Source organism: Pristiophorus japonicus, chromosome 3 (genome assembly GCF_044704955.1).
Source record: "Pristiophorus japonicus isolate sPriJap1 chromosome 3, sPriJap1.hap1, whole genome shotgun sequence".
Taxonomy (NCBI): Eukaryota; Metazoa; Chordata; class Chondrichthyes; family Pristiophoridae; genus Pristiophorus; species Pristiophorus japonicus.
The window spans coordinates 217,556,649-217,569,658 of NC_091979.1; the positions used below are offsets into that span (position 1 = coordinate 217,556,649).

General features: G+C 48.4%; 1 protein-coding gene across 3 annotated transcripts in view; it reads right to left on the reverse strand.

Moving 5' to 3' along the window:
- The window catches only part of c3h21orf58 (chromosome 3 C21orf58 homolog), a 194,577-nt gene extending 182,305 nt beyond the window's left edge, over positions 1-12,272 (reverse strand). For 2 of the 3 annotated variants that reach the window (XM_070874919.1, XM_070874917.1), the window contains exon 1: positions 11,126-12,271. Coding sequence is in view for 2 of the 3 variants with exons in the window: in XM_070874917.1 (XP_070731018.1) it covers positions 11,126-11,197 (72 nt within the window). In the remaining variant the exon portion in view is untranslated. Of the gene's footprint in view, positions 1-11,125 lie in introns of all 3 variants that reach the window. The other variant, XM_070874918.1, reaches the window with a different exon arrangement.
- Positions 12,273-13,010: the final 738 nt, after the last annotated feature.

Consider the following 13,010-nt stretch of genomic DNA (forward strand, 5'->3'; position numbering starts at 1 on the left):
CGGGTAAGTGGAGCTGAGTCCACGGCCAGATCAGCCGTGGTCTTGTTGAATGGCGGTGCAGGCTCGAGGGGCCAGATGGCCTACTGCTGTTCCTAATTCTTACGTTCTTATTATGTTCATTGGAGTTTAGAAGAATGAGAGGGGATCTCATGGAAATGTATAAAATTCTGACTGGGTTGGATAGACTGGATGCGGGGAGGATGTTTCCCCTGGCTGGGAAGTCTAGAACATGAGGCCACAGTCTCAGGATATGGGGTAGGAAATTTAGGACCAAGATTAGGAGAAATGTTTTCACTCAGAGGGTGGTGAACTTATGGAATTCTCTACCACAGAAGGCTGCGGAGGCCAAGTCATTGAATATATTTAAGAGGGAGATAGATAGATTTCTAGAAACAAAAGACATCAAGAGGTATGGGGAAAAAGCAGGAATTTAGTGTTGAGATAGAGGATCAACCATAATCATATTGAATGTCAGAGCAGTCTCAAAGGGCCGAATGGCCTACTACTGCTCCTATTTTCTATGTCTCTATGTTTCTATAACACTGGGCTGCAGTACTGGTGGGTACAGGTCTGTTACTAACATTGGGTTCAGTACTCGTGGGTACAGATCTGTCACTGTGCGGTACAGAACTAGTGGCTACAGGTCTGTAACTGTATAACACTGGGATACAGTACTGGTGGGTACAAGTCTGTCACTAACACTGTTGAACAGTGCTGCTGGGTACAGGTCTGTCACTGTATAACACTGGGGTACAGTACTAGTGGGTACACGTCTGTCACTGAATAACACTGGGGTACAGTACTAGTGGGTACACGTCTGTCACTGTATAACACTGGGGTACTGTACTGGTGCTCGAGGTCTGTCACTGTATAACACTGGGGTGCAGTACTGGTGGGAACAGGTCTGTCACTATCACTGCGGAACAGTACTGGTGGGTAGAGGTCTGTCACTAACACTGGGGTACAGTACTGGTGGCTACAGGTCTGCCACTGTCTAACAGTGGGTTACAGATCTGTCATTGAATAACACTGGGGTACAGTACGGGTGGGTACAGGTCTGTCACTGTATAACAGTGGGTTACAGAACTGGTGGGTACAGGTGTGTCACTGTATAACACTGGTGTACAGTACTGGTGGGTACAGGTCTGTCACTGTATAATACTGGTGTACAGTACCGGTGGGTACAGGTCTCTCACTGTTTAACACTGGGATACAGAACTGATGGGTACACGTCTGTCTCTGTATATCACTGGGTTACAGTTCTGGTAGCTACAGGTCTGTCACTAACACTGTGGGACAGTACTGGTGAGTGCACGTGTAATATATATAGCTCCACCCAGTGAAGTACTGTGGTAATGCAGCTGTTTACAACAATAAAGAGGGAATGGGTCACCTGGCTGGTTCCTGAAGTTATCAGCCATCTGAAAGCTTGTGTGTTTGTCAGATCATATGGAGGATATCACATTTGGCGACGAAGGATAGGATTTCTGGATAACCTAGCTGAAATTTTTGTTGTTGGATGAATCAGTCAACCGACAGAGAGACTTTGAGTGCTTGTTTAGATTAACAGCTACAAATCCAAGGTAAATTACAAGCACACTTGTCTGAACCGCCAGAGTCCAGATGGCCGTACCTATGGGAATAATAGGGTGCTTGGGTGAGTATCAACGTCACAGTGAAATTTTCGGAGTGTATGTGGAGCGGCTAGAAATGTTTTTCACCGCAAATAGTATAATTGAAGTCGCCGATGATGAAAACCGTAATCAGTTGGTGTTGGAAAGAAAACAGGCTATTTTCTTAACTGAAACAGGCCCCGAGGTGTATGAAACCCTGAAAAACTTGCTTGTGCCTGTCAAGCCAAAGGACACATCACTTAAGCAGAACAGCACTACAGTCCTGAGCCCCTGGAAATTGCTGAAAGTTATCGTTTCGGAATACGAGATCAGTTAACCGACGAAAGTATCAGTGAGTACATTGTTGCATTAAAAAAGCTATCTATTCACTTTCATTTCAGAAACTTTCAGGACCGAGCACTGTGTGACTGCTTTGTTTGAGGAATGGAAAATGAAGCGATCAGAAGAAAGTTGTTGACAACTCCTAACTTGACTTTTGATTTCGCTTGTCAGACAGTTATGTCAGTGGCTATAGCCGACCAATATTCCCGACAATTTAGTACCGTTTTGAGTCATCAGACGACCGAGGTGAATCGCCTGCAGGTTAAAAGTAAAAGGCAGTTGGCCGTGGTAAGAATACATTGACGTCATGCTATAGGTGCCTGGGACAATACATTGCTCAAAGTTGTCCATATGTGAAGACAGAAAAACTTGCAGAGGCATGCCGACTCAAGAGTAAACCACTTTCAAGGCTATAAGTAGAAATCCCCAGAGGCTACATAGCATGGAAGAAAACCAACAGGATGAAGAGATACATATCATCAGGAGCATGAGGGTATCTAACAGCGATTCGAAAAGTATCATCATCCATGTAGATGTTGCAGGAAACAAGAAACCCATGGAAATTGACACTGGTACATCCATGAGCGTAGTATCGGAATAGCTATATCTCAACAAATTGAGTGATTTCCCATTGGAGAAATCTAAGATAGATCTGCGAGGCTACTCACAAGAGAACATTCCTGTGGTAGGTCGTATCACTATACCAGTGAAATATAAGGATCAATTTCAGAGCGTGCCTCTCTTAGTCGTGGCAGGAGACAAGCCTGCCTCACCAGGAAGAAATTGGTTGGGATCACTGAATGCTGGACTGGAATGAGATTTTTCATATTGAAACGAGATTTGCATCGAAGGATGATGTCGTCAAGAAGTATCCGAAGGTGTTCTGTGAAACAGGCAGTCCGATCCAAGGTTTCAAGGTGAGTGTCAGGGTACAGAAGGACACTAGACCAGTTTACTGCAAGTCACATCCCGTACTACATGCACTCAAGGTGAAAGTTGAACAAGAACTCAAAAGACTAGAGACTGAGACCATTATCTCTAAGATAGATCTATGTAATTGGGCTACACCCATTGTTGTACCAAAGTCAAGTGGTAAGGTAACATTGTGTGGTGATTATAAAGTAACCGTAAATCAGGTTATAGAGGGTAATCTCCCCAATACATTGCCAAATGTAGAAGATTTGTTCACAACGCTGACAGATCTTCTCAAAGTTGGATCTTACAAATACCGACTTACAACTTGAACTAGATGAGGAGTCCAAGTCATGCTTGACTATAAATACTCATCTAGGCCTATATCAATTTAATAGGCTACCATTTGGAGTGTCTTCCACCCCTGCCATATTTCAAGGGGTGATGAACCAGATTTTGCAAGGCATTGAAGGGGTAGTATGTTATTTAGATGACATACTAATTTCAGCACCAAACAGGCAAAGAGAAGCACAGAGTACGAGTGACTGCTCGCAAGTGTGAGTTATTTCAAAACTCAGTGAAATAAATAGGGCACAGAGTAGACAAAGATGGTTTACATCCAATCATGGGAAAGCTGGATGCAATCAGAAATGCACCTACTCCCAAGAATGTCACTGAACTTCGATCATTTTTGGATTTTTTGAACTATTATGGGAAGTTCGTACCATAGAAACATAGAAAATAGGTGCAGGAGTAGGCCATTCAGCCCTTCTAGCCTGCACCGCCATTCAATGAGTTCATGGCTGAACATGAAACTTCAGTACCCCGTTCCTGCTTTCTCGTCATAACCCTTGATCCCCCGAGTAGTAAGGACTTCATCTAACTCCCTTTTGAATATATTTAGTGAATTGGCCTCAACTACTTTCTGTGGTAGAGAATTCCACAGGTTCACCACTCTCTGGGTGAAGAAGTTTCTCCTCATCTCGGTCCTAAATGGCTTACCCCTTATCCTCAGACTGTGACCCCTGGTTCTGGACTTCCCCAACATTGGGAACATTCTTCCTGCATCTAACCTGTCTAAACCCGTCAGAATTTTAAACGTTTCTATGAGGTCCCCTCTCATTCTTCTGAACTCCAGTGAATACAAGCCCAGTTGATCCAGTCTTTCTTGATATGTCAGTCCCGCCATCCCGGGAATCAGTCTGGTGAATCTTCGCTGCACTCCCTCAAAAGCAAGAATGTCCTTCCTCAAGTTAGGAGACCAAAACTGTACACAATACTCCAGGTGTGGCCTCACCAAGGCCCTGTACAACTGTAGCAACACCTCCCTGCCCCTGTATTCAAATCCCCTCGCTATGAAGGCCAACATGCCATTTGCTTTCTTAACCGCCTGCTGTACCTGCATGCTAACCTTCAAGACTGATGTACCATGACACCCAGGTCTCGTTGCACCTTCCCTTTTCCTAATCTGTCACCATTCAGATAATAGTCTGTCTCTCTGTTTTTACCACCAAAGTGGATAACCTCACATTTATCCACATTATACTTCATCTGCCATGCATTTACTCACCTAACCTATCCAAGTCACTCTGCAGCCTAATAGCATCCTCCTCGCAGCTCACACTGCCACCCAACTTAGTGTCATCCGCAAATTTGGAGATACTGCATTTAATCCCCTCGTCTAAATCATTAATGTACAATGTAAACAGCTGGGGCCCCAGCACAGAACCTTGCGGCACCCCACTAGTCACTGCCTGCCATTCTGAAAAGTACCCGTTTACTCCTACTCTTTGCTTCCTGTCTGACAACCAGTTCTCAATCCACGTCCGCACACTACCCGCAATCCCATGTGCTTTAACTTTGCACATTAATCTCTTGTGTGGGACCTGGTCGAAAGCCTTCTGAAAGTCCAAATATACCACATCAACTGGTTCTCCTTTGTCCACTTTACTGGAAACATCCTCAAAAAATTCCAGAAGATTTGTCAAGCATGATTTCCCTTTCACAAATCCATGCTGACTTGGACCTATCATGTCACCATTTTCCAGATGCACTGCTATGACATCCTTAATAATTGATTCCATCATTTTACCCACTACTGAGGTCAGACTGACCGGTCTATAATTCCGTTTTCTCTCTCCCTCCTTTTTTAAAAAGTGGGGTTACATTGGCTACCCTCCACTCCATAGGAACTGATCCAGAGTCAATGGAATGTTGGAAAATGACTGTCAATGCATCCGCTATTTCCAAGGCCACCTCCTTAAGTACTCTGGGATGCAGTCCATCAGGCCTTGGGGATTTATCGGCCTTCAGTCCCATCAATTTCCCCAACACAATTTCCCGACTAATAAAGATTTCCCTCAGTTCCCCCTCCTTACTGGACCCTCTGACCCCTTTTATATCCGACCCCTTTTATATCCGGAAGGTTGTTTGTATCCTCCTTAGTGAATACCGAACCAAAGTACTTGTTCAATTGGTCTGCCATTTCTTTGTTCCCCGTTATGACTTCCCCTGATTCTGACTGCAGGGGACCTACGTTTGTCTTTACTAACCTTTTTCTCTTTACATACCTATAGAAACTTTTGCAATCCACCTTAATGTTCCCTGCAAGCTTCTTCTCGTACTCCATTTTCCCTGCCCTAATCAAACCATTTGTCCTCCTCTGCTGAGTTCTAAATTTCTCCCAGTCCCCAGGTTCGCTGCTATTTCTGGCCAATTTGTATGCCACTTCCTTGGCTTTAATACTATCCCTGATTTCCCTTGATAGCCACGGTTGAGCCACCTTCCCTTTTTTATTTTTACGCCAGACAGGAATGTACAATTGTTGTAATTCATCCATGCGGTCCTTAAATGTCTGCCATTGCCCATCCACAGTCAACCCCCTAAGTATCATTCGCCAATCTATCCTAGCCAATTCACGCCTCATACCTTCAAAGTTACCCTTCTTTAAGTTCTGGACCATGGTCTCTGAATTTACTGTTTCATTCTCCATCCTAATGCAGAAATCCACCATATTATGGTCACTCTTCCCCAAGGGGCCTCGCACAATGAGATTGCTAATTAATCCTCTCTCATTACACAACACCCAGTCTAAGATGGCCTCCCCCCTAGTTGGTTCCTCAACATATTGGTCTAGAAAACCATCCCTTATGCACTCTAGGAAATCCTCCTACACCGTATTGCTTCCAGTTTGGCTAGCTCAATCTATGTGCATATTAAAGTCACCCATTATAACTGCTACACCTTTATTGCATGCACCCCTAATTTCCTGTTTGATGCCCTCCCCAACATCCCTATTACTGTTTGGAGGTCTGTACACAACTCCTACTAACGTTTTTTGCCCTTTGGTGTTCTGCAGCTCTACCCATATAGATTCCACATCATCCAAGCTAATGTCTTTCCTAACTATTGCATTAATCTCCTCTTTAACCAACAATGCTACCCCACCTCCTTTTCCTTTTATTCTATCCTTCCTGAATGTTGAATACCCCTGAATGTTGAGTTCCCAGCCCTGATTATCCTGGAGCCACGTCTCCGTAATCCCAATCACATCATATTTATTAACATCTATTTGCACAATTAATTCATCCACCTTATTGCGGATACTCCTTGCATTAAGACACAAAGCCTTCAGGCTTGTTTTTTTAACACCCTTTGTCCTTTTAGAATTTTGCTGTACAGTGGCCCTTTTTGTTCTTTGCCTTGGGTTTCTCCGCCCTCCACTTTTCCTCATCTCCTTTCTGTCTTTTGCTTTTACCTCCTTTTTGTTTCCGTCTGTCTCCCTGCATTGGTTCCCATCCCCCTGCCATATTAGTTTAAATCCTCCCCAACAGCACTAGCAAACACTCCCCCTAGGACATTGGTTCCGGTCCTGCCCAGGTGCAGACCGTCCGGTTTGTACTGGTCCCACCTCCCCCAGAACCGGTCCCAATGCCCCAGGAATTTGAATCCCTCCCTGCTGCACCACTGCTCAAGCCACGTATTCATCTGCGCTATCCTGCGATTCCTACTCTGACTATCACGTGGCACTGGTAGCAATCCCGAGATTACTACTTTTGAGGTCCTACTTTTTAATTTAGCTCCTAGCTCCTTAAATTCGTTTCGTAGGACCTCATCCCTTTTTTTACCTATGTCGTTGGTACCAATGTGCACCACGACAACTGGCTGTTCTCCCTCCCATTTCAGAATGTCCTGCACCCGCTCCGAGACATCCTTGACCCTTGCACCAGGGAGGCAACATACCATCCTGGAGTCTCGGTCGCGGCCGCAGAAACGCCTATCTATTCCCCTTACAATCGAATCCCCTATCACTATCGCTCTCCCACTCTTTTTCTTGCCCTCCTGTGCAGCAGAGCCAGCCACGGTGCCATGAACTTGGCTGCTGCTGCCCTCCCCTGATGAGTCATCCCCCTCAACAGTACTCAAAACAGTGTATCTGTTTTGCAGGGGGATGACCACAGGGGACCCCTGCACTACCTTCCTTGCACTACTCTTTCTGCTGGTCTTCCATTCCCTAGCTGGCTGTGGACCCTTTCCCTGCGGTAAGACCAACTCACTACACGTGATACTCACGTCATTCTCAGCATCGTGGATGCTCCAGAGCGAATCCACCCTCAGCTCCAACTCCGCAACGCGGACCGTCAGGAGCTTGAGGTGGACACACTTCCCGCACACGTAGTCGTCAGGGACACCGGAAGTGTCCCTGAGTTTCCACATGGTACAGGAGGAGCATAACACCCGACCGAGCTCTCCTGCCATGACTTAACCCTTAGATACACTTAAATTGGCAACAACAATGTTAAAAGTTACTGATTAATATAAGAAGAAAAAGAAAAACTACTCACCAATCACCAGCCAATCACTTACCCCCTAGGCTGTGACGTCACCTTTGTTTCTTTCTTTGCCTTCTCCCTGTAGCTGCACCGGTACGCCTCTCGCCGACCCCGGACTCGCGCTGCTCCGAGCTCCCGCCTCCTCGACTGACTGCTCGAACTGCCGGACTCCCGCTGGCCTTTATAGGCCTCTCGCCGACCCCGGACTCGCGCTGCTCCGAGCTCCCGCCTCCTCGACTGACTGCTCGAACTGCTCGACTCCCGCTGGCCTTTATAGGCCTCTCGCCGACCCCGGACTCGCGCTGCTCCGAGCTCCCGCCTCCTCGACTGACTGCTCGAACTGCCTGACTCCCGCTGGCCTTTATAGGCCTCTCGCCGACCCCGGACTCGCGCTGCTCCGAGCTCCCGCCTCCTCGACTGACTGCTCGAACTGCTCGACTCCCGCTGGCCTTTATAGGCCTCTCGCCGACCCCGGACTCGCGCTGCTCCGAGCTCCCGCCTCCTCGACTGACTGCTCGAACTGCCTGACTCCCGCTGGCCTTTATAGGCCTCTCGCCGACCCCGGACTCGCGCTGCTCCGAGCTCCCGCCTCCTCGACTGACTGCTCGAACTGCTCGACTCCCGCTGGCCTTTATAGGCCTCTCGCCGACCCCGGACTCGCGCTGCTCCGAGCTCCCGCCTCCTCGACTGACCAAATTTGGCTAGAGTGTTACATCCACTGAATGAACTATTGAAAAAACAGGTCCATTGGAAGTGGTCAGAAGAATGCGATGCAGCATTCAAGCCAATTGGTAGAGAGCACCATGTTAGTCCACTATAACGTATCTAAGGAGATCAAGCTAGCATGTGATGCCTTTCCATTTGGACTTAGGGTAGTGATCTCTCATGTACTCAAGAGGGTGTTAGATATGGCACTTACGGCTAAAGGGATCAAGGGGTATGGAGAGAAAGCGGGAAAGGGGTACTGAGGTGAAGGATTAGCCATGATCTTATTGAATGGTGATGCAGGCTCGAAGGGCCGAATGGCCTACTCCTGCACCTATTTTCTATGTTTCTCTGGAGTATATACCTGCACCACAGATTGTCCTCTAGTGATAATGGAAGTCGAGATAAATGGCATTCCAGTCTTCATGGAAGTGGACATGGGGTCGAGTCAGTCAGTAATGAGCCAGGAAGCCTTTGAGAGGCTATGGAACGATCAAGCTGAACGATCCAAGCTGGTCCCGGTTCAGGCAAAGCTGTGCACCTACACCAAGGAACTGATATCAGTTGTTGGTAGTATGGATGTAAGTGTATCCCATGATGGCGCGGTGCACAAATTACCATTGTGGATTGTTTCAGGTGATGGACCAACGCTACTTGGAAGAAGATGGATAGGGAAGATTCGTTGGAACTGGGAAGACTTCATCCCTCCAGTGATCAACATCCCCCGGGCTCAGAGGCAGAGCAACGCCCCACCTTCGGTTGGACCAGGCACCGGAGAGTAGATCCGCGCAGCCCCCGAGGCACAGACCGCTCATCACGACTGTGTGGCGATGATCCGGCCGAGACGGCCCGAACACACCTTCCCGGTTTCAGTGGCAGGATTGCTGGGGAGGAAGATTGGATCTGAGGGCGCCTTCCCAGCTTCAGTGGCAGAATCCCTAGGAAAGAAGATCGCGGCAGTCGAAATCATGGACAGGGAAAAGATGTCATCCAAATCATGAGGTGTAGCGCTAATGGAGCAACGACACGTGGTTCCACGCAAGGAAGACGATTGGGATAAAAGTAGTAAGGCTGTTTTAAAGGAGGCCAGCAACCCGCCATTTTTGAATTAACTGCTTGAAATTGCACCCTATGTAAAAGTCCAGCTGTAACGCGCAAAATGTTGTTGAGCGATGTCGGGTGCAAATTGCAATCAGCCAATGTAGCGGGCGAACATCTAACGATCGTATACAGGTCCAGCCAATGAGAACGATGTATCATAAAGTGTCCCCACAGCTGACAGAAGTAGACAAGCCGCAGAGTAAACGATCCCCGGAGAACAGAGTCACTGGTAGCGATACCCTGCCTCAGATCGGTTTAACATTGCAGGCACCCGATGGCATGAACCGCTACAGGCCAGAAACAGTAAACTGTGCCTATGCTCGCAGTCGGCTACCGTCGCCCCCCCCACCCGGGTGGAAAAGGCGCAGCCCACAAACCCACTTGCCACCACGGCAATGCTCAAGAGCGAAGGGTCACCCGCAACAGCTCCTCCGAAAGGGACCTGGACCAGCCAGGATCCCAAACTAGAGAGTGCTCACAACGGTGCCCTCAGCAGTCCCTTGCGAACTGCTAGACAAGACGAGGCAGCCCCACCATCGCTTAGACAAAACGCTCACTCGCTCAGACCGCTTCCCGGGGAGCAGCAGCGACACTGTGAAAACAAAAAGGACAGGGAGGTCACAGACACATCAGCTGTCTTTGGGCCTGCCCGACACTAGGAGTAACAGCAAGAACCCTGAGCTCTGGCAACTCGAGAAAAATTAGCTCACCTCGCCCACAGACTCACTAGCATGGGGCGCTGCACCGCCACCAGATGACCCAGATCTCATCCGGCCGCGCTGGAACTAGACTGTCCTTGTGTACCTATACTGAGATACCTGTACTGATCATGTAAATGCACCACACAAATAGAAACACAACTGTAATCCACCCGACAAATGTACCAAGATGTAAATGTAAAACCCATGTGATGAACTTGAATGCAACTTGCATGTAACGGGCCATTAGCATGATCTCTGTGAGGGGGGGAGAATGGAGTAGTCATGGACTCACAACCAGAAACCACGGGGGCCTCCACTGGCAACAAATCTCACTACCAACCCACCCAAACTAGAAGCGACCCTCCAATAGTCAACCAGGAAGAGTAAAACTCAGGTCACTGTCAATATACGAGCCAATTTGCATTAAAGACTTGGGGGGAAGTGATGTCATGTATGTAGACCATGTATACTAACCATATAGTCACATAAGGTGTGCCACCAGAGGGCACTGTTGTGGGAGACCTTGAGTGTCACCTGCATAGGTGTGCAGGGCCCAGTACAAAAGGCTGCCCACCATGCTTGTGCCTCACTCTGGAGTTAGAATAAATTGGATGAAGGTCACAGAGCTCAAGTACAATACTAGGCCGCGTGGAGTCATTCATAAGAGTATTAAAGATATAACAGTACTGGTGGGTACAGGTCTGACGACAGCACTGTTGGGTTAACATACAAATAACATACAGGCAGCAGTGAGGGGCTTTGCCTCCAGTGCGGTGTTTTTGCTGCAGTACAGTGATGCTCTAAATGGCTCAGTGGCAGCGATCTTCCGAATGAATTTATAAAGTTATTGCCCTGCCCCATCACAGGAGATCCCGATTGGAACCCTGCACGGCCACGAGGAAACACCTATGATGCGTACCTTTTCTAACAGCTTCAGCTTTAACCTGGTCATCTGATCCATCAAAGACGGGTCTGCGGTTTCCATTCTCATCAGGAGCAAAGATCTTGCGTGTGGGAGCTGCTGGTGGCTGAGGCTGGAGATTGAGGCTGGGGTATTGAGGCTCGGGCGTAGAGGTTGGGGATGGGGGTGAGAGGTTGGGGATGGGGGTGAGAGGTTGGGGATGGGGGTGGGGGATTGAGGCTGGGGGGATTAAGGCTGGGGTTGGGGGGGTGTTGAGGCTGGGGTTGGGGGCTGGGGCGTTGAGGAGATTGAGGCTGGAGCTGGGGGTTTCCGGCCGGGTGGAGGGCAGTTCCGGGTGAAGGCAGTAATGTGCAGCTTGTAGCGCGGGTTCTGTCTCTCCTTGCCTCGGGTGCTCCTGGGCTCGGTGTCCTGTTCTCTCTCCCTCTCTGCCCTGGTTGCTAACCTGCTGCTGCTGTAAACAGGCGGTTGCTGGATGTGTGCTCACCTGTTACAGGGTGGCCCCGCCTCGCTGCACCGGCTCAGGTGAGATCTCAGCCCAAGGGCCGAGGACTGAGCGAGAGACCCGGGCTGGCCCTGCTGATTCTCAGTGTGGTGGTCGTGGGCGGCGAAAGGAAATAGTTACACAGCCCAAATTCAAATCCCACTCCTTTCTTAAGTTAAACGTCTTTGGCAATTCTTCTGTCCATGATCAAACAGAGATGGTGCGCAGTGCTTGCCTTGGTCCTCAGTCCTTTAACCAGCTTAGTTTCCAACTGAACTCCCAAGTTCTTCACTTCCCTTTATTTTCCCGTTGTAAACACAATCCCATTGACAATCGCGAGCTCCTTTCGGCATTTCCACCAGTTTTTCATTCGGTTACAGCTTCTGAGCTCTTCTCCAGTCGCTTGCCATTCGCATCCCGCTGAGCTCAGGTGACGTGCCCTTCCAGTCCTCGTCCCAACTCCAGCCTCTTCCCCACTCGCCTTCCCATTCATCGCCAGGATTAGTCATTCAAATAGCTTTTCTCATTTCAAGTTTCACTTCTAGTTACTTGTGCAAAAACACTGTTGTCCCATTTATTGTCTCCTGGATTTACCGGGAGACAGTTCCCCCGCCGGCAGGTAACAGCCTTCCAGTAACTCAGCCAAATGTGGGAGTCTGCAGAGTGTTGGCGTTCTGTGACCCGGCAGGAATTCATAACTAAGCTCAGTCACAGAACCATGATAGATAGGGACAAACTGTTTCCACTGGCAGAGGGTCAGTAACCAGGGGAACAGATTTAAGGGAATTGGCAAAAATGCTAGTGGGGAGATGATGAGAATGTTTTTTACACGGTGAGTTGTTGTGATCTGGAATGCTGAAAGGATGATGGTGGTGGAAGCAGATTCAATAATTGATACGTCCTTACTATACAGTATAAATGCACACGAGGCCCATGCTTGAGAGGTCAGTCTATGACCTGTCCTTTATTCCTTAGCACTCAAGTGATGAAAGTGGGTGGAGCTTCCCCTTTTTTACTGGAAGGTCCAGGTTAGGAGTGTCTCCCACAAGTTCACCACCTAGTGGTCATTGTTCTCACAGTATACAACTTAGGTCAGATTATACATGGGTTACAATGCTGGTTGAATACATGACATTACCTCCCCCCCAAAGTCTTATTGGGATCACAGGTTGAGTCTCTCTGGTGGTTTACGCTCTCGTAGAGCGCCTGAGTTGGGGCTCCGGTTGTTGGGCGCTGGCCTGAGTGTCTGTTGTTTGCGGTGCCTCAGGCCTGTCCGGACTGCCCACAGTGACTGGGTGCTCCTCCCTTTGGTTCCTGTGTTCGGTCACCTGTGGTGGAGTGAACTCTACATCGTGTTCTTCCTCTGCTTCTTCTATGGGGTTGCTAAACCTCCTTTTTGTT